Source organism: Cnephaeus nilssonii, assembly GCF_951640355.1.
Source record: "Cnephaeus nilssonii genome assembly, chromosome: 18".
Lineage (NCBI taxonomy): Eukaryota > Metazoa > Chordata > Mammalia > Chiroptera > Vespertilionidae > Cnephaeus > Cnephaeus nilssonii.
Genome location: NC_137089.1, coordinates 3902506 through 3924607, shown reverse-complemented (window position 1 = coordinate 3924607; position 22102 = coordinate 3902506). Strand labels below are relative to the sequence as shown.

General features: G+C 38.2%; 1 protein-coding gene across 8 annotated transcripts in view; it reads left to right on the top strand.

Annotated features, from left to right (window-relative positions):
• PHF20L1 (PHD finger protein 20 like 1) overlaps positions 1–22102 on the top strand; it is a 58456-nt gene that overhangs the window by 11412 nt on the left and 24942 nt on the right. For 2 of the 8 annotated variants that reach the window (XM_079795942.1, XM_079795946.1), the window contains exons 3-8: positions 7642–7813; positions 7956–8040; positions 12766–12854; positions 13077–13154; positions 17217–17430; positions 18049–18177. In XM_079795942.1, coding sequence (XP_079652068.1) covers positions 7642–7813; positions 7956–8040; positions 12766–12854; positions 13077–13154; positions 17217–17430; positions 18049–18177 — 767 coding nt within the window. Of the gene's footprint in view, positions 1–7641; positions 7814–7955; positions 8041–12765; positions 12855–13064; positions 13155–17216; positions 17431–18048; positions 18178–22102 lie in introns of all 8 variants that reach the window. The other 6 variants (XM_079795939.1, XM_079795940.1, XM_079795943.1 and 3 more) reach the window with 5 other exon arrangements.

The window sequence follows — 22102 nt, the reverse complement described above, 5'->3', positions numbered from 1 at the left end:
CTGATCACCATTGGAGAAAATTATGGCAAATGAATTGTGACTTATTGCTTGAAAACTGAGCATAATTTGTCATGCTAGGTTGGCAAATTTAACTTCATTTTAAAAAATATATATATTTTATTGATTTTTGACAGAGAGGAAGGGAAAGGGATAGAGAGTTAGAAACATCAATCAGCTGCCTCCTGCACACCCCCTACTGGGGATGTGCCTGCAACCAAGGTACATGCCCTTGCCCGGAATCGAACCTGGGACCCTTCAGTCTGCAGGCCGACGCTCTATCCACTGAGCCAAACTGGTTAGGGCTAACTTCATTTTTAAAGTCACTAAGTGTTTTCCTTAGTTTTGTAAAATCATCCTAGATTTCCTATCTTGATTTTTAAGTTTATATTATGAAAATTTTCAAACATCATAAAAGTTAAGCTACGTACTTTTGCATACTTATTTTGTACAATATAATAAAAGTTGTTTTTTATACTCTTTGGGCCAACAAAACCAATTTTAGGAATTTTATTTGTATCAAAAGGAGAAGATTACATTTTTAAGAAAAAATAAACAATGTAATTTGATGTTGTTACTGGTTTTCAGTAGCTGTTGGTAAAAGCCCCTATATTTGAAACATTGCAGTAAATGTGACAGGAGCTGAAGAGTATCAGTTACAAGATGCAGATTACATATCCGATCGATGGAAAGCAGTCTTTCGGGACAGACAGACAGACAGACCTCAGTTCGGAAACTAGTTTCTTAGATTTTCAGATCCTCTGTGACCTTTTAATAACTGGGAAATGGCATTACCCAACTTAGGGTCCTTTGAGGATTAAGCAAGGCAGTGCATAGTAAGAGCCTATCATGGTTTCTGCCATGCAGTAGGCACTCAATAAATGTTAGTTTTAATAATGGCAATAGCATGGGCATTAGTTATTCTAAGAAAGGAGAATCTAGTGGGAGACGAGTCCGTGTAAATTCTTAAGGCTTTAGTCAATAGGCATATAAGCATATCTGGTGCTATAGCAGTAAAGTAATATTTCAAGTGCTAAATATTAAATAGCACTGGTTGGACTGCACCCTGCTAGAGTTTCGAGTTTTGTGACAGAACTAAATAATGAGGAGTTTGGTCATGTTAGTCTGAACAAATTATATGGCGTACATAAATGCTGAGTACAATACCGGTGGCATTTTTTGGTAGAGTAGGAAAGGAATTTTTTTATAGTGGGAGATGGTAATGAGTATAAAGGCTCTGGTGTAGGTCTTTTGATTGGTTAGAACTGGTGGTATGAATGAATGTAGACATGGCAGGAGGTTCAAATGCTGAGGTAGAGGGGAAGAGGAGTTTAAATCCAGTGATCTGAAATGAAACCTTAATTTGAAAGGTGGCTGCCACAGCTTCCAAAGGAAAGACACAGCTAGCTCTGATCTTACCGTTACCTGCTGCAGAGGCTGTGACAGGCAGGAAGCGGGGCTCTCACAGGGTTGTCCTGGAGGGTGTCCTAGGGGATGAATGGCTCTGAGAAGAGGAACTGGGGGATAATGTGATGAGACGTGGTATTCAGTGTTGGAGAAGATGTGATTTTGATATGTTATCATCTGAATGCTCTTGAAAGTCTAGATTCATTTGTATTTACACTTCATTTTGGAATACAGAGTTTGAATTAGTCAAAACATTTTTGTTTTCAGTGTGTTCTAAGGTGTAAACAAATTAACATGCACTATCTAAAGGCAGTTCATTCAAAAATACTATAACAATAGTAGGTGACATTGTTATTTTAGTTATAATAATGAGTGAGTTGGTGAGAAAACCCTTTTGAAAATTACAGAGTATAATGTAAATTTAAAGTGCTCCCAGGAAGCTAACATTTTTAGAAGGTTACTAAGTTATAAGGATATTATGTTTGCTTTGGATTATATTCTACATTAATTTTTATTATTTGGCAAATAATCCTCATAACAGTCATATGTAAGGAGGTTCTTATCCCTCTATTTCTTCTAATATGTTTTAGTCTTTTGTACGATACCATGTTAGTTTTTTTAATACGAAGTTTCAATACACAGAACTGTTTTTAAATGTTAATCCTAACTCCTTTAAGATTCTGCTAACATTTAGATATGTTTAAGTCAGATTTCAAGTTGTTTCATTCTTCGAAAATCGAAGAAGTACTTTATCTAGGAGGAAATCTAATTTCTGTACTCGCTGTGTGTTACTGTAATAGGTCTTTATTGTGCTAGGTATTACATTATATTGTGTTCGCATTAACTTGTTTGACTTTCTTTTTCTCTTCCTTCCCTCCTGAATTTGGTTGATTGGAATAATGTCTTATTTGTATTTGTAGCTTTATTCCTACTTTTTAGTGTCTGGTACATAGTCAATTAGAGACAGTGTTTGCTGAGTAAATGGTTTGAAAGAGGATGTGTCAATTTTTAAAGTTATACAAATTAGAAATTTTATTGTCTTTATATTAACAAAATGGCTTATTAAAAACATAATTTGAATAATTTATTGGGGCAATTTTGAAAAATACTTTGCCTTTTTTATTAACATGACATTTATTTAAATGATTAGCTAAATCTCCAAGTGAATTCTGATGTATATTCAATATTGTCTGGCCTTGCTCAGTGGATTGTAACCTATCAATGAGTAGTTAACAATTTTTTTCTTTTGCTTAAGTAAGTGCAGGAAATCCTAGGTCATAAGTATATCAAGGATTTTCTGTGTCATTTCATTACCGTTGACTTTACCAATAGAGGTAAAAATTTGGATATATCAAACTAGATGACAAATCAGAATGAGTTCCCTAAATTCAGATAAAGTTTGTTTTACTGTAACTACATTGAATATAAAGGGATTTAAAAACATCTATTAGACTATGGTTCTGGCGTAGTTGCATGCCCATCATTTATTTCTTCCTTCCAAGGATAATGGCACATCGTAGTTGAAATGTTGATAGATGATTTTACCTTCCAGAACTATTTTCCTTTTTGATCATAAACCCCTTTGAAAATCTGATTCAAATTGGGAATCCCCACCTCAAACATCGATTATACACATCTATACCACACACACACACCATTTTGTCTATTGGGTGAGTCAGGACCTGCCCATGTAAAACAGTTCAGTGTAAGCCAGTATAGGGATTCATCTGTGACCATGTTGGTTTCTTGCTCTTTTGAAGACTGACCTGAGTGATCAATTTTAAATTATTATAAAACATAAAGAGTGCATCAAATAATGCTGAAATCAATTGAGAGATTACAGTAAAACAATTATATGAATGAACTTTTATTAAATTCAGCAAGAATCTTTATAAGGTCTTCTAAGTATTTCTGAGTGCTGTCCCTTTCCATTAAGCCTAGTAAACCAGAAAGACCAGTTTTAGGGCGGGTCATTTTGCTTGTAAAGTTGGCGGAGAGTGAACTGTTTCTAGGATTCAAGTGCAAATGACCATATGAGAGTGAGGTGGACCCAGAGCAGCGGAGGCAGTTCCTCATTTTCTGCACAAGTAAATATTACCTAAGCAATCCATGGATGTCAGAGTGGGATTATAATAGGGAAGATGGTGGGGTTTTGTGGGATTTTGCAGAAACATGGTAAGGGGTAAGAGAGCTCCATGTGAAATTTTGGCTTTGAGGACTCATACTTCTGGTGAAGTTGCCTTCTCTCTATCTCTTTCTTCTGAACTCTTGAGAGATGCCAACCATGGTGTTTTCTTCCTATTGCTAATTGTCTTAACCAGTTAACTGCCACGATATTTTGAATTTAATGAAAAAAGGTCCGCTGCTTGCGTCTACAGATGCTCATGGCGAACACATGGTTAACTCTGACCTTTCAGAAAGGTCTGGGACTCTGCCTCATCACTCTTCCCGAGCAGCTTTCCATGATCCAGCCTTTAAAAATGACATAGTAGAAACATTATCACCACCTCGTCCAAATTCAGTACAAAAAGTCTGATGTTCCATTCACACTTAAATTATTGTAAAACATAAAGAATGCATCAAAATAATGCTGTAATTCAAGATGGAGAGGCATTTGCGCATACATTTGTTCAACAGTATTTTTCGTTCACTTTGTGTATTGAAGCATTATTGCTATGGCCATATGCTAGAACAGGGAAGTCATTTCACTGTGTAAAATGATATGTTAAATTGCCATTTTTTGCATTTTTTAACATGTGTAGCAATGATCTTGATGTTAGGATTTTTTTTTCTAGGGTGTAATTGATAACCAAATGAAGTACAAACTTTGTGAAATTCCCTGTTTGTAAAATAAAGGATCATTTTATTAATTTGCTATTTCAGATCCCTTTAGCTTGAATGTAGTTAACCAGTCCCATCTGAGTCCCACAATTCTCTATAGTTATCTTACTGCTTACCATATAGTCTAGCCACAGGGAACTGGGTTTATGAAATTCCCATTCAATCTCTGATCATGAGATCCTTGAGGTGTGGACTTGTCTCTGAATCCTCATTGTCTTGGCCTATTGTCAAACTTGAGCCACATCATGTTTTTTTTTTTTTTTAAATATATTTTTATTGATTTCAGAGAGGAAGGGAGAGGGATAGAGAGAGAAACATCAATGATGAGAGAGAATCATTGATCGGCTGCCTCCTGCACACCCCCTACTGGGGATCGAACCTGCAACCTGGGCATGTGCCCTGGACTGGAATCGAACCTGGGACCCTTCAGTCCACAGGCCGACGCTCTATCCACTGAGCCAAACCAGCTAGAGCAACATCATGATTTTAAGTAAATGAACGGAGTGAATAAATGGGGTATGCTCTGTGTATATCCTTGACCTTTGTTTGCACAATGTTCATTAAATATAAATCCTATAAGTCCCCCACCAAGAACAACATAAACAGTGTCTCCCAAGGACCATTAGTGAACTTTCCAGTTTCTTCTGAACTACTAATAATAACATCTTATATAAAATTTCTGTATATACTTACCAGTTTACCATGCATAATATAATCACTTTGATACAGGCCTTATCCCATTTCTTCTATAGGCTTTTGTGCCAGTTAGTTTTGGTTTTGAATACTCTACCACAGGTATTCTTAGGCACTCTTCACCTTCATCTGTTAGGTGGTGACTGTGTTATCTATACTGTGGGTGGTTACCGGGGTCCAGTGAGATAAGGTATATGAAGAGCAGTTGACACTCACTATGGAAAGAACATAGAGCCGGACACACATCGATTCTCAGTACATATTCTGATTCTCCTCTCTGTCTCCTCATCTGACTGAGCTAAGCTCCTGGAAGGTAGGAGCTAATGATGTTTCTTTTTCCCTACCAGCAGTGCCTCACAAGTCCCTTAATCTTTATAGATCCCCAAGGATATGTTGAATGAATGAACAGAAATTTGGAACTTCTTGCTAATAGTATTATTTATGACACCTTTTTAAGATTCAAAGTTAGATTAGTAGACACTGTAAAAATTAAAATAGAATATCTTGGGTATTTGTGTAACTTAATTCTTGGCCTTCATCCAAAGTTTACATGTCTCTAGATATTTACTATCTAAAGAGTATAACGTGTTAATTATCTTGAAGACATTCCCCAGATGTAAGTTTTAGTCTGGTTGTTGCATCTAGCATCTTCTCAGCCAACAGAATTTGAAGTATTTTAGGAAAACTAAGTTACTTAAAAATGCAGTCCAGGTTTAAATGATTTGAACTTGGATTCTGATTTCATTGAATTGAATCATATTGTGACAATAAAGATAACGCCTGCCTCTGTTACTCTCTCACTTGGAGAAATGTTTCAAGCATATAGGTTGGGTACATTTAGAATGTGAAGGAGCCTAAGAACAAGCCCCTCACTTTTTACCCAAAATGTAAAAGCTGTGATGATAAATGTGTGAAATTAGAGGCTTTTATGTTTGGGGAGAAATTTATCAATTTTTATAACTGGTGGAATATCTCTTTATAGTAGTTAAGTGGCTAGTGAAGGTTGAAAAATAAGTGAAATTCCTAGGCTCCCCTCAATGCTGCTGACAGTTTTTATATTTTAAAAAAACAGCCACAAAAAGAAACAAACCAGAGCAGCACTGCCAGCGATTAGCATTGGAGCACCGTTTCTCAGGGCACAGTCGGCGTGTCCATTCTTACTCCTTTCTCCAGCAGTTATGTCTGCACCCACACCCACTCCCCAAAAGACCCAGAGGAAGATCCAACTTAAGGTTGTAATGGGGTCAACGGCCTTCTTAGTTCTGAAGAAATATGCACTGTCTTCCTGCGCATGCCCTGCATCACCTGAGTGGCCGGGGTGTGTCTGCCCCCGTCCTGGGTGCTGTGGGATACAGGGTGGACCTGCCTCAGTTATTCCCAAAGCTCACAGGCCAGAATGGCTTCTTATAGCATGTTCCCTAACATGCTACCATCCCGAGACATGTGAATTATTCCGTGGGTAATAGTGAATGCTTTATCTCCATCTTGTTAACAGGATCAAGGAGTCTTCCAATTAGAAAGCAGTTTAACTTTTTAACATCCAATCTTTTCTTAGCTTGTTTGACCACAGGATCCTTTTTGTGTGTCACACGTTAGTGTCGCAAGGGCAGCAAATGCTGCACGGGACCATTGTGATGAGACGGGTGCCATGAGCACTGGGGAGGGAGTCGGGGAAGTCTTCACGCAAGTGCTTACACGTTCACCCAAGTGTGGAATGATGAGTACAGAGGGAGGGGAGGGCGGTTTAGGGTGAGGCAGAGAAGACAATGGGCAAAAGCACGAATGTTTGACGGAGCACGGTGTCTGCGGAAACTCCAAGCAGTCCAGTATTAAACCAAGTGGGGGAACAGGCTCTACAGAGCATGAGTCAGCCCACAAAGTGTATAGAAGCCTTGACTAGCATGAGTGGTCTGTAAGCAGGGAGTAGTCAGTTTCTGAATTTCTGTCATGCTCTATATTTAAAGCTAATTCTCCAGAGGAAAAAGAAAGTTTCAGATTTATAATAAACTAGCAAAAACATGACAAACTATTATGGCTGAGTCATCTACCATGTGCTATTTTTGAGTTCTTAAGTTTATTTAATGGTTCTTTTTAAACAAATTGAGTCATCTATGAACATTTACTAGAGTACATTAGGAATGATGAAGCAGTTTTCCTTTCTAAAAGTGCCAAGTTAACTAATTTCTGCTTTGAAATTAATTGTAGGAGAATCATCACACATGAAGCAGAACATTGGGATGTCATTTTTATATTTTTAAATTTAAGCTTTCTCTACCATCATTGATTTTCATTGTAATATATTGGAATTTATAGGAAAATTCTTTGTAAACACCACATTTAAATCCTGTAATATTCCAATCAGTGGCTTTACCATTGTTTGGATAGCTATAGATAGTCATCAGTTTTTCTAACCATATTTTTAGATGGTTTTACATTTCTTTGTTATGATAAATGTTTTGTATATATAGTTCTAGAAGAATATGTTTAAGGCTTCACTGGGAATTTATCACAGTGTTTATTTCATTAGGTATTGAGAACAATAATTTTTAAAAAAAGACAAAAATAGGAAAGGAAACTTTGTTGGTTCAATAGTTTAAAAATATGGACCCATGCTTTTTGTTTGAGGTTTTAACAGTAAGTGGTAGTTCATACTTTTTAATACTTTGTGTAAACAAAAGTAAGAATTTTCTCTTTATTTTTGAGGTATCCATCACGAATTGAAAAAATCGACTATGAGGAGGGCAAGATGTTGGTCCATTTTGAGCGCTGGAGTCATCGCTATGACGAGTGGATTTACTGGGATAGCAATAGACTGCGGCCCCTGGAGAGGCCCTCGCTGAGAAAGGAAGGCCTGAAGGATGAGGAGGACTTCTTTGTAAGTAGCAAGCTCTTCATTTGCTAGATGTGTAGTGATGTATTTTAAAAGGAATTCTATTAAAGTTTGCAGAAGCTTATTTTTATTAAGGAAACATTTATTTATTATACATGGTATTGATCTGAAAAGTTGTTTAAACTAGGATTTTAAAGCCGGAGAAGAAGTTCTGGCTCGGTGGACAGACTGTCGCTATTACCCTGCCAAGATCGAAGCGATTAACAAAGAAGGTATGTATCTGAAGCGATCTGAGATTTAAGATGGGATTAACAGTAACATTTTAACTGTGCTGCTAACTTTAATTGATGCCTAAATAAACTGTTTAAATTAGTAGAGGTAAATAGGTGGTAACATTTTTTCAGTTCACAGACTTAAATTGTATGCTTTTTATTTCAGTTTCTCTGTTTTCCATTTGTTGTCTAAGCTAATTTTAGATGCTCATCTCAACCAGAGTGTGATGAAGAGTTAGAGGGAAATTCAGATCAGTTCAACTTGGAAGTGAAATACTCTGCAATATTTACTGAGGAAAGAGTACGGAACTTCTTCAGTTTGAGGCTTCCCTTTATTCCATCTTTCCCTTGTACCATTTTTCTTAATTTTTATAGATAAAGGAGGGTTAATTTTCCTAATAGCCTTTTGTAGTATCTAATATTGATACTGAGCAAAAGTTACTGAGCTGATCAGAAATGTTGAAAATAACCCAGAAATCAGGTGTGTTAGAGTGTCATAAGACCCAGTAAGTCTGTTGTAAAGATAATGAATTTAAAAAACAGAACTCGTAGGGTGATTAATTTGAAAAGGTATGAGAATATTTAAACCATTATTGGAAATATACTTATTTAATTTTTTAAATTTCTTATTTAAAAATAGCCTTTAAAACAGTTGTGAAATACTTGTAAGTAGATCTTTCAGGTTGGTAGTACACTAGTTTTTCTGTTACAATTATTTCTTAAACTTGACCACTTACTATTTTTACTAAAGAAACACACATTGTGTGACAGCTTCTTTGCAAGAAGAGCATTTCATCTAAGTAAGAGGACACTTCCTTTCAACTGGATTTGAAAGGCAAGCAAGGAAGCTAGTTACAGAGGGAACGAAAAGGCCTTTCTGGCGGAAGAAATGGTGCATGCGAAAGACAAGACGAGGCATGTGCTTGTTGGGAACTGTAGTCTCTGACGTGACTGGAGTGGAGGATTCCTATACAGGGAGAGGGAGGCAGGGGAAGAGGCTGGAGAGAGAAGCCAAGATAGGTATATGTGTCATGTAATCTTGCTAAAGAATTTGAACTAAAAAAATAGAAGTAAATTGAATTTTATTTGGAGGTGATGGGAATCATGGAAGGGATTTAAACTGAGGTTTTAAACTAACAGCAAACTTGAGAAAAAATAGGAGGTAAGAGAAGATAGAAGAGGAGAACATTTAAAGGATATGTTAATGTTAGATGTGAAAAAGTAAATCATAGTCATCCAGCTAGAATTTATGATTATAACTACAAAGGTCGTATTCCAATGTATTGTCTTAATGAGTTAAAGTAACAAACATGGCTCTGATTTTATTACCTCTAGTCACCTTACCACAGGAGGAGTTGAGGGGACATAGCAGTTTTGTGGGTTCCTTCTCCTTCTCTAGTGGGGCCTTTATCGCACTGTGCACTTAGGCTTCTGGAGAACTCTGTTGCGGGGCTCATAGTCCCGTGTCTTACACACGTGGGCTCCCCAGGGGTCAAGTCCAGAGCTCAGTGCGGAGGAGGCAGTCAGTAACAATTTGTGGAAGGAAAGGGAGAAGTAGTGAATCAGTCCTGTCAGATAATAGTGTCCACCCAAAACAAGACGAAATGTAGTAAACTTAGACAATGCTGTTTTAACTAAGAGCGGTGTCTTGAAGTGTGTTGAGCTTTGGGACCTTCCTTCCATGCTTAAAGCTCCCTGGGAATATGCATACCCAAGTGCATGCATACACACACCTACAGCATACTCAGAAACACAACCGCCACGTTCTTTATCCTGTTCCATTGTCCCTGGGCATGTGCTATAGAAAGGTAAGCTCACATTAGTGGAAGAGTGATGATACAGATTTCAATTTCTGCTATCTTAGGAGCAGTTTAAGTGAGCCCTTAGAAAGGCATTGGCAGATATAATTTGTATTTTTTTAAATCATTGCTGCTGCCCGGCCGGCGTGGCTCAGTGGTTGAATGTCAACCTAGGAACCAGGAGGTCACTGTTCGATTCCTGGTCAGGGCACATGCCTGGTCTACGGGCTTCATCCCCAGTGTGGGGTGTGCAGGAGGCAGCCAATCCATGATTCTCCCTCATCATTGATGTTTCTATCTCTCTCCCCCTCTCCCTTCCTCTCTGAAATCAATAAAAATATATTTGAAAAAAATCATTGCTGTCTTTTGACCCAGTGATCCCACTTCTGGATATATATCCTAAGAATCCCAAAACAGCAATCAGACAGAATATATGCACTCCTGTGTTCATAGCAGCGTTATTTATAATAGCCAAGATCTGGAAACAGCCCAAGTGCCCATCAGTAAGTGAGTGGATAAAATAGCTGTGGTACATTTATACAATGGAGTACTACATAGCTGTAAAAAAGAAGGAACTCTTACCCTTTGCAACAGCACGGGTAAGATTATTATGCTAAGCGAAATAAGCCAGTCAGAGAAAGACATGTGACCTCTCTAATATGTGGCATCTAATGAACAAAATAAACTGACGAACAAAATAGAACCCGAAGGATGGCTGCATGGAACAGGTGGACAAATGTCAGAGGGGAGGAGAGTGCTGGATAAAGGAAGGTGCATAGCCCATGGACAGACAGCAGTGTGGGGAGGGCCAAAGGCGGGGGCAGGGGCTGGGTAGAACTGGGCAAAGAGGGGAAATGGGAGACATCTGCAATAGTGTCAATAATAGAAATTTAAATTAAAAGTAAAAGAAAAGGGAATGAAAAATGATGACTAGGTAGAATCTCTGAACAGCCAGTGGAGCTGCCCACGGCTCGGAGCCGCCCTTCTCTTGGGAAGCCCAGAGCTATTTTGGGAGAAGGGATGGGCCGAGCAATTCAAACTTAAGATAAACCTGACTTACCTTGTTTGAAGCAAGCCAGATTGGCAAATTTAGGACCAGAATATCTACAACAGAAGATCCTAAATGAACTATGATTTAAAAATGACTTTAAAAAGAGAATTGTAGAACACATGTGAAAATCCCAAAACGTATATTCATGTGTATACATGCATACATGCTTTGAAAAAGATCTATAAGGATACATACCAAATTATTAAGTCATTACTAACCCTGAGAAGATGGAAACTTTAACTTTTTCCTTTCACATTTCTGTATTATTGATATTTTAAATAGTACTTTTATAATTAAAAACAAAATGTAGAAAAATCTTTTAAAAAAAAGAAAAAGAAAATCTCCCCTAGATGTAGTTATTTTGTGATTTCTGTAGCCCCACGTGTTGGATGAGCCTTCTACTTCACCCCCAAAAAAAGGAAAAAGGAAAAGAAAAAGGCAAAAGTAACCCCTCTGTTCACCGCAAGTCTTCACAGAACTAAACAGATGTGAACTTCCTAAGAGTTTGTAATGTGTCTTAAAGAGGAGGCACATCAGTGTAGACAGCGGTCAAGGGTATTTTCCTATGAGGGTGGGATTTGAGGAGCTGATGCGTGAAGAGTGGGCTGGCGTTAGGAAAGGGGGAGGCATACAGCAGAGGGGACAGTGCGAGTAACACAGGGGAGGAGGGAGGGTGCACAGTCGTGTGGTGAGGAGCCTGCTCTCGTCCGGGATGGGAATGCCATGTTGAAGACGGAAGAGGACAGTTGCAGGAGGAGGTGGTGTAAGGTGAACATGCGGTGTGGCATGCTCAGAATTTTCCGTGTCTTTATCTCCTTGCTATTAACTAATCAGCTTTTTTTCATAACTTGAGTTTAGATCTATATGTCTGCAGTATTGTGCATTATGCTAATTACTGAAGGATATGAAATTCAAATTGTATATTTAAAAAAATCTTTGCACTTATATGTCATTGGCTTTGTGCCAGCTTCAAAGCCATTAATACCAATTATCACACTTATTGTTTATATTTCTTTTATGAAGGCCAAGTGTCTGTTTACTTCAAAGTGGCACTCATCTCTCACTTGTACAGGAAATGATAGGAAACTACTGGAACGTCTATGTTTCCTAATAGTACTGACTTTTATTGGCTTGCAAGCATGTGTCTGTTCCAAGAAGTCAGTGTGCTTTGTAATAGACATGCAGACAGAAGCCGGAGTCCTTAGGAGAGGATGCGGTGGTGGGAGAGGCCTGGGGGTGGGGTGATGGCAGTGCTGCTGGGAAGCTGTCACTGGATGAGCATTTGGCCTCCCGGGAGCCTAGAGGGTTAATCTGAACTGGAGGACTTTTACGTCAGTGACCTGTAGAGTATTTTCTAGCTTAAAAGCCTCTAACTGTAATTCTTACTTGCTAGTTCATTGTTGCCAAAGAAATGATTCTTTCCTGAGAAAATGGCTTTTTCACACATCACATTTTTCTGTCTGATCATTGGAAAGAGACTTTGAAGGAGAGCACATGTTTATAGAAGTATTACACATTTTTGTAAATAATGACCTTATTTTAGTCCAAGTATAACACACCTGACATTCTTTAAACATATATTTAAATTATTACATAATAAATTTAACAGTCCTTCAGTAAAAATGAGAATTACATGCAACTAACTTATAAGGATTCAATCTGTGTATTTTTCAAAGGGAAAGCAGAGGTGTTTTTAGAGGGACAGAGAAAATAAGCGTAATAAACTTGATAAAGTTCTGAACTTGATGGAGTTCTGTATGTTCGCAGTCATGGCGAGCACAGATACTTGTTTCTGTCAGGCATTACTTGTTAGATTTCATGTGTTGCTGTAAGGTGGAATTACGTTTTCTAATGACCGACTTGCTCCTATTGCAGGGACATTCACAGTTCAGTTTTACGATGGAGTAATTCGTTGTTTAAAAAGGATGCACATTAAAGCCATGCCGGAGGATGCTAAGGGGCAGGTAAGAGTGTTCAGCGTTTCCAGCTACCCAAAGGGATGTCTTTTGGAATGATGACCGATCAAAATATACACAGATCTATTCAAAGTGAATAATTGTAGGATTATGTGCTGATAGCCCCAAATAGCAGCAAGAAAAAGAAGTTAGAATGTAAATTATACACTTGATTTTCGCTCCTTTGGCTTTAGACCTGCTAAAGTTATAGGTCACTAGTTTCTGTTCCAGGTGAAATCCCAGCATCCACTAAGCTGGTGTTGTCCTATCGACCCAGCTGGATCGTGTAACCAGCCTATGGGAAGTGAGGTAAGTGCCTTTTTTTAACTTCATTTTGTTTTTCCTGGTATATAGTATCATTTAGAAAGTTAAATTTTCATATACAATTTTATATTGAGTTTCTTATCTTCTTTCCTTCTATGAATCATAGTCACTAGTCTTCTTAAAAGGCGCTTACCTGACATTCTGTAGGCTGTTTCGGGTAGGGCTCTCTGAGTCATGCTGTGTGAGCAGCGTGTTACATGGCTTGGCACTGCTCACAGCAAGGATGCGCGGTAAGCCTCTGAAGGAGAATTAAAACCAGGAGTCCATTGGTTGACAGTTTCCTGAAATACTGGGAAGAAAAGGTGCCAGTAGAAATTTAAAGTATTTTCTTTTAAATTCTGCTGTTATTTGGGATTTTCAGCACCTGGACCTACAATTAATTTTTAAGAAATTGAAAGTAGGCTGTGACAATGTCTAATATGGAAGTACCTTTTATGCTACATATTTGTTCCATGCCATGCAGTGAAAAATGTCCTGAAATGCGTTGAAATCACCTGGTCAGCTCCCCTCAGGGGTGTACATGTGGTCATCTGCAAACGTAGACCAACGCGTTAAAAATGGTTTGTGATATCTTCTTAGAAGTGAGATTGTGTTAAAGCACCTGGTTTTCAAAATTTTGCTTTTGAAATGATCAGCTAGCAGATTTTTTTCTTCAATTAATATGAAATGCAATTTCAAATGGAAATGCTTTGATCAGTAAATTGCTTTGTGTCTTTCTACTTGTCTGTATAAATAAAATGTTCTTCTAAGCACTCAGTGGTGTGATTTCTTGGTTACTGCATAGAAACATGGAGTAAAATGTGAACTTATGCAATATAGTATACATGCTTAATTAAAATTCTCTCTCGCGCTCTTTTTTTTTAACGACTCTTTTTTTATTTTGGTTATTTAAATGTTTGTGAGATGGTCCTAGCTCTAAAACTTTATTTCCCCCCAAATTGAAACATTGAATCAATTTGGTTTGCTACAAAATTGCAAGTTGTAAAAATTAACTTATTGAATGTGCTAGATATTTAGTTGAAGTAAGTATTTTAGTCACATCCTGATGTAAGTTAATATTAAAATAAATGCCAAAATACAAAGTACGGAAAGAAAATATTGGTAGCAGTATAAGTATTTTCTTTAATTTTACATTTTTCTTTGTAATTTTAAATAACAAGCACATTAAAATATTTGTAGAATTGTTTTTAATAAAGTTATCTTGTTTTAGGAGAGTCATTTTCCCAACAAGTTTTTGACTTATTTTCATCAAGGGAGTATGCTAAATCAGATGTTGTTTGTTGTTTGGGCAATGCTGAGAGAATGCAGCCTTGCATATTCTCTTCACATGTTGAGTACTTTGGGAATTCCTTAGGAAGATATGCAGTAAAATTTCTTTACTAAGAGCAAATAAATGCACTGTGGAAATGCCTTTCTCTAAGCTCTCTAGGTTTTTCTGTCGTGTAATTTTTTCTTCTTCAGTGTGTACTGATAAAGAATTTACATGTAACCCACTAGTGTTCAGGATTGGCTGGCTCCTACATTCCTTTTACTATTTTTTAAACCTACTTTTCATACATGACTTTATTGGATATTTCGTGGCAGATTCTTTGACGTAGATATGGCTGATAGTTCTGTCTCACAGCTGAGGAGTCCGAACTTCGAGAACTCAGTGACTCACGTAAACTGTCACTCAGCCGGCACGTGCAGTGCCTCCGCGCTCAGGCCGCTTTCGGCCTCGCGCCTCTCCTTTTGGTGTCTGCGGGCAACTGCGAAACACATCATTAGTTCTGATCATGGGAGGATCACAGCAGTTATTTCTGATAGTGAATCTTTCCTCTTTAAAACCAGAAGAGCAGAATGACGAGAGAATTCCATAATCACACAACCGCAGTGATCCCGTGATTCACACGTCATAGGATCAGGAACTCCTTTTCAGATCTGCTTTCAGTTTGAAAAGGAACAACTTGATGAATTTCGATTTCTCCTAGTTTTCCTCTTTCCTGGAGATGGAAAGCCACTGGGGATGGAATGTATCCTGGCATATTCAGCATTTATCGAACAACTTAAAATTTTCCCCGCCGTGTGGAGCTCCAAATTATATGATCTGCCCTTAGCAAGCCTGCAGACACGTGCTCTCTGCTGGGACGGCACTTTCTCTGCTTGTCTGGTCGCACTTACTCTGGTTCCTCCCTCCGCTGTGGGGGCTGCCTTTCAGCCTTCTTCCCGGGGGTGCTTTCTTTACTCCTTACCTGTCCCTCCCAAGGCTCAGCTTAGCCATCGCATCTCAGTTTGGCCCGGAGACCCCTCTTTCCCATCCTGGCACTCTGCGGCCGGGCCGTGTGTGCTCAGTGGCTTCCCTTCTGCTTGGGGTGCCCGCTTTCTTTTCCGCCGCCCCTTTCCCGGCCAGGTCCACTTCAGGGTTCAACCAGCCATCACGTTCCCTGTTGCCTTCCACTCGCCTTCCTCTTCAGTCAGAATTAACCTTTTCCCTTTTGTTCTCCCAGGGTCGATTGTTTATTCCTCTACTGTCAGGTCACACTGTCTGCTAGCTCATTTTATTTGCTGTCAATTTCTTATGGGCAGGACCCAAAATGAGGGTGGTCCTAGGGCCTGGGCAATTCTGGTACATCTATTTTTGTTGTTTGTTTAACTAGAAATATAAACCTTTATTTCACAATTTTGTCCTAATGCGCTATCTAATGAGAGATGTGCTGGGACATAGTTTAAATACTGGGAAAGCTAAGTGCCTGCTGGTGTTTTCCAGGTAGGAGCAAGGATGCGGTCACTGCAGGGCCCGTGTGTGCCTGGGGCTTTCGGCAGCGCCTGTTTTCCGCTGCTGTCTGCTGAGAACTCAGCATGCGTCCCAGCACGTGTGGTGGGGCAGCCAGTAACACGCTGGTGAAGGAGTATGCTGGGTCCAGTCCCGTTCTGTCTCAGCTCACCTCAGTCAGGCGGGAGAGTGAGGGACCTCGATTTTGTTTATCTTTAATGGCTTATTGCCCTCACCATGTATTTTCAAGACTAGGCAGCCATCAACTTGGATTGCTAATGACCTATTTTGTTATAATCCCAGTTAAATGCATTTGACGCTGTGAAATTGTTTTTGGTTGCTTGGGTTAAAAATTTAATTACCCATTTGTGTTGACTCTGAATTGATCTTGTTGACAACTTAGCAGTCCTCAGAGGAAGGGTTAACTCTCTAAAGATAATACAAATAGTCGTCTTTTAAAAAAAAAAATTTGATTGCGAAAATTTAAATGTTAGTACCACTTCTTTACATCTTTCCATGTTTCCCATTATAAGCATTTCTAGTTAAAAATAAAAGAACAAAATTATTTAGCAACAAACAACAAATATAATGCAGGAAAAATAAATATTTGCATCTCAGAAGAATGGCAGCTAACACAGGCCCAGGAAGTTGTAGAGGAAGAGAAATGAATCTGGAGCCTGACCGTGTGGACTTTACTTTGGTCAAGTCAAGTAGCTCTTTTAACAAAAATTCACTAGTAATATAAAGCTGCTGTAGAAAATTGGTGTCTGAACTTTGAAAGCTTTAAACACTAATAAAATCACACCTTGATTGCTATGAAATTGACCATACTTTGAGTGGAACATTCTTCTTAATAAGGAACACTACTCAATGAAATACATTTATTTTAATCTTTGCAGAATTTCCACTTAAGCATTTTTCTCGTTTCTTTTATGGTCTGTGATATTACAGAAAAAATTGCAATTCCACATTTAAACCCTGAGGTACTAAGGCAGAATGTCATTTTTGTCATAGGTTTCTTGTTATTTTAGATTTTATTCCTGAGAAAATATACCAAAGGAACTTTTTTTTGTTATTGAATATTTTTCTATTTTATATAATGTTATAAACCCAACTAAGCCTTTAAATTATTCTGTAATCTACCACGTTGATGATCTACCTTATAAATATAGTTAATTAGATTTTTAAATTTGTGTGCGTGTGAAGGTAGCTTTGAAAATGTGATACATGTTTTTATTAGTGTAAATTTTGATTAATGTTTAATGCTTCACATGTTTTGTGTTTTTCCTTTGGAGGACTGGATAGCTTTAGTTAAAGCAGCTGCTGCAGCCGCAGCCAAGAATAAAACAGGGAACAAACCTCGAACGAGTGCTAACAGCAATAAAGAGAAAGAGAAAGATGAGCGGAAATGGTTTAAAGTTCCTTCAAAGAAGGAAGAAACTCCAGCTTCTGTAGCCTCTCCAGAAGTTGAGAAGAAGGAAGATCTGCCCACGTCTAGTGATACATTTGGTATAAAACCTGTTCTTATGTTTAGTCCTTAGTCTCCTAGTGAATAATGAACAAACCAAACCCTTTGGCTGCCTGTAATTTGAACATACAGTTAAATCAGTAGGCTTTTCCCCCCTAGCACGATATGGTGGTTAACTTTTAGCATTTTACAGATTTGAAAATGAGTGGTCTAACATGGGTACTTGATAATGGATGCCCTCAATATGCTTGAATAGAAATGAGTTGAGATTTTGATTTGTAACTTATTGGTAGTAGGTGTTTGGGTTTTGTTGTTTGTTTGTTTTATGTTTCTAAAAAATCTTTTAAATGCTTCTGCAAGTATCCCAATATATACTATATACTATATACTATATACTATATACTATATACTATATACTATGGAAAAAGCAGCAAGTCATTCTCTTCCTGCTTTTCTTTCCTGGAGAATAACTGCTTAGTAGTTTTTATTCCTAATATGTCAGTCTGGAGAGACTTGTGGCTTTTTGTTTTTTTTTTAAGTTTTCTGTTAAGCACTAGATTAAAATTCAGTGCAGAGCATTTTTACTATTTATTTTAAAAAATTGGTGTGTTTTAACTTTGGATGCTATATAAACCCTCATCTATGTGTTCTGTTAAAAGTAGGACTTCATGTAGAGAACGTTCCAAAGATGGTCTTTCCACAGCCAGAGAGCACGTTGTCAAACAAGAGGAAAAATAACCAAGGCAACTCATTTCAGGCAAAGAGAGCTCGGCTTAACAAGATCACTGGTAAACTACAACGATTCTTTCGGGGGGTGGGAGGGCTTGATCTTAGAGCAGTTTGTTTGTAATAAAGCCAAGGATCTTTTGGGGTAACATAACTGGTTAATTAGAAAGACAGCTCTCTCTGGTTCTTCAAGGTCAGCCTTTTCCAAAACGGTCAGCTCTTTGTGCTGTGCAATGTGAAGCGATCACCTGTCTTCTACCTACCTCACAGGGGTGTTGTGAGGATCCATAGGGTCAGAGCTACCAAATCCCACAGTCTGCAGATCACCTTGGTGGTAGGAGTAGTTCCATACGAATTGAATTGCCTGCTTTTGTCAGCCTGTGGTGCCATACTGTCTGAGGTCCTTACTCCATCAGTCATTAAGCGTGGTACCATATGTGGTTGGAAAGATGAACACCGAAGCTGTTAATTCCCAATGTAAAAGTATCTGTACGTTTTTAAAGTTTCTGTCCTTATCTTCCGGTTGGTCTCTAGAATCTGGTCCTGTTTCTCCATGCTTTGTTGTAATTTAGGAAGCAGAGTGTTAGGGTGATGAAAAATACTGGAAACCTGGCCTGGTTAGTGGTCATAGAAGGAGGGATTTAAGTCCTAGAATTGGGGCCAGTCATGCTAGGCCCCATCCCTTCTGAGGCCCATTCAGCCCAATGACTGTAGTCTTTAAAAGAGGTTGTAAACATATGTAACTCTTGTGAGTATTTGTTAAAAGGAAGTTAAAATACTTTATTCAGTCTTATGTTCTTATTTTAAGGACAGAATGGTTTTAGTGCCTTTGACCTAATAAAGCTCTTTTACCTTTATTTGTTGATATTTTAAAAAATAATTTGAAGAAGCTGGGTTTCCTTGTCAGATTCAGGAATAAATGTAAATTGCACATCTGTCCATGCTCTGAAGCGTGGAGGCCCTGGGTGGCTCTGGGCTGAGGGCCTTTAGACCCACTGTTTGGCTACAGTACACATAGAAGTGATGTGATTGACTTCAGCAGGTGAGACTTCTTCAGGCTTCCCATTGTTAATATTATTTTTGTGCCTCGCTCTGATAAAGGGTATACTTGGTCCCAGGACAGGAAATATTTAAAAATAAGCTCATTCATTCCACCTTTTCTTTAGAAACTATTAACTTTGGAGAAAGCCAAAATGTTATCCAGGTGATGGTTATGATGGCAACTTGAGATTTCAGTTTTGTGTTATAATAACGGACCCTAGTGCTGCGCGCTGGGGCCGAAGTAGAATGATACTTCCAACCCATGAGTCCCCGAGCTGGGAGCAGCGCTGCCGGAGGAGCCAAGATCTAGGACGATGCAGTGACACCGACCTGATGCGGCCGCCAGCCTCCCTGTGCCGAGTTTGCCTACGGTCTGATGACCTGACTTGATTTTCAGTCAGCGTGCTCATGCCTGTGCCTTACTGAGAAGTTCAAGCTCAACATTTAAAGAAAAAATAAAACAAAACCAGCTCATCCCACAATGATGCATTACCTCTGCATGACCTTGAAAAGACAGTGGGGAGTGGGAGGAACAATTCACCGTGTGCCTCAAGGAATTCTAATACTGGGGTGTAATAGCCCCCCTGTGTCCTCTGGGCGGGGATTTGTCTTCACTGCCCCTGAGAGTCTCAGATGAACACGTGATAGTTTGGCAGCGGTAGAAAAGCATAAGGTTTTAGAATGTGAACCCATTATGGTTTTCCCTTTATTCAGAGGATTTAAATGTGTGATCATCTTTTTAATAGTTCATCTCTCTGCATCTATTTCTGATTCACGCTACAGCTATATCATGCAAAAAGACAATAGACGTTATACGGTTGTCTTTGAAGAGTAAAACTCAGACTTGCCTCTGTACAGTAGGTTTCGTTTGTAGACCATGAAGACAGAGGAGAACTAATTGGAAAGGGCCATTTCTGCTATGGAATTACGGTGTATTTATGTTCATCAAGCTCACGCATACTGGCCCTTTTGTCCCTTTGCTGCTGAGAGGACTAGGACTGCGACTATAGCAGCGTCTCCGCCTGTTCCGATGGTTTCCCACAGTTTTTAAAATAGTTCAAGCTAGAATTGAGTGGACCAGCTACTGGATAAATTTAATTCATGTATTTATTTATCACTCCTGTTCTTTCCCATATACACACCCTACCGAGATTCTAAACCTGATTTTTATGGAGGGAATGGTATAGGATGGCTTTTTTCATAAGTTTCCAAATAAGTAGAACCTTGAAATGATGGTTGCACAATAGATAGATATTTTTCTATAGTCTTACTTTTCATTATGTAATGTACCGTATGGACAGTTATAGACTTCATGTGTACTGATCTAGAATAGACAGTTTTACAGAAAGAATCAAGAGTCCAGACTTTCGGACAAAGTTTCAAGCAAATGGCCAACAAATTTGAATAGATCTTAAAATACAGGTTGTCAGTAGAGTGGAAGAATTGTCAGCAGTTGGTGTGTCTGTTTCTAATAGTTCTAGGAGTGCCTAGAAGTTCAGCCAGCTTAGATTTATTTGTGCAGCTTAAGGAATCTTAAAAATAATTAAAAAAAACACACACAAGTTCGATCGGCCAGTAATGTTATTGATAATATCCACAATATTTGATTCTTAATACCAGGAAGAATATTGTGTTTTGGAATCCTGGATGAAGTGTGGGCCACACATATAGAGAGCACTTTGCTCTCTCCCTTCCCTTTGCTATTGCAGGGTGCTCTGGTCTCTGCTGCTCCTTCCTGGTGGCAGTGACAGACCAGCTACACGCTTTATAGATGAAGTGCAGAGAACTAAGAAATCGTAACTTTGTGAGTTACAGTGTAGCATGATGTAGTTCTCATGAGTGTGTGATATGCTGCTTCTACTTGATATTTAAATAATTTCTTAAGCATTAATTTTGTTAGGAGACTCTCTAGATACATTCTTCTGGGGGAGGACCTATTAGTAATATGTTGAAAATACATATCTGCAAAGAACTAGAATTAATTGCATTTGTATCCAATTCTCATTTCCCGAGGAGATTGCATTTCTCCCCAGAACATTAGCAGGTCCAGGTAACAGATTGTGGACTTCATCTCTGGCAGCAGTAGTCAGAGTCCTCTCCTCAAGCACATATTTTATTTTTTGTCCCCTTTATTGTTTGTATTTTTAACTCTTTTGTAAGATGGCATGCATGTAAATATGAAAAACTTTTTAGTGATCATATTTGAGACTTTTGAATTCACTAGATACCAATTATTATATTTTCTAATCTAATTTTAGGTATTTTTTATTAAGTGCCCCATTGCTTTCTGTAAGAACATTACAAAGCTTTATTTTTCCTTCACAAACCATTAAGTGGGAATTGCTTTTCATTAATTGGGCTTATAATATTGCAACTTAAATTCACGGAGGGGACTGAATTATTTTGTTTTTCTAAACATGTAGTACCTTATTTTTAATTTTGTAGTTTGTGATCTAGTCCATCTGTTGATAAGATTTAAAAAGGTATTCCCACCACTGGTATGAAAGGAAGCAAAATGTAAGATATATTTAAGAAATTGAGTAGCAGATATCTATCCTGTTTGACCAGCCCCTAGAAGTAGTGTAAGAACTCATGTCTCTAATTATTTTTCTTTTCAGTATTACTGATTCTCAAAAATACTAGCTAGAGAAGAAACCCCTAGTGAATGTGGTTTTAAATGTTAAAGAACTACATCATGATACATCTTTTTCAGTCGCCTAAAAATATTTTCAGAAGTTACATTAATATAATTAGGATTGAATTTATGTTTTATAGACTATTTTTATAAAATTATTTATATATTGTGTTTCCCCCCATTTAAATCTACGCTTGATATTGTGTGAGACTTGAGCAAACTCTGTATGGTTTGTTATATCACACTGGGTCAAATACCAGTTTTCCTCCTATTAAATGTGCTGTAGACTGTTTCAGTAATATCTGGTATAA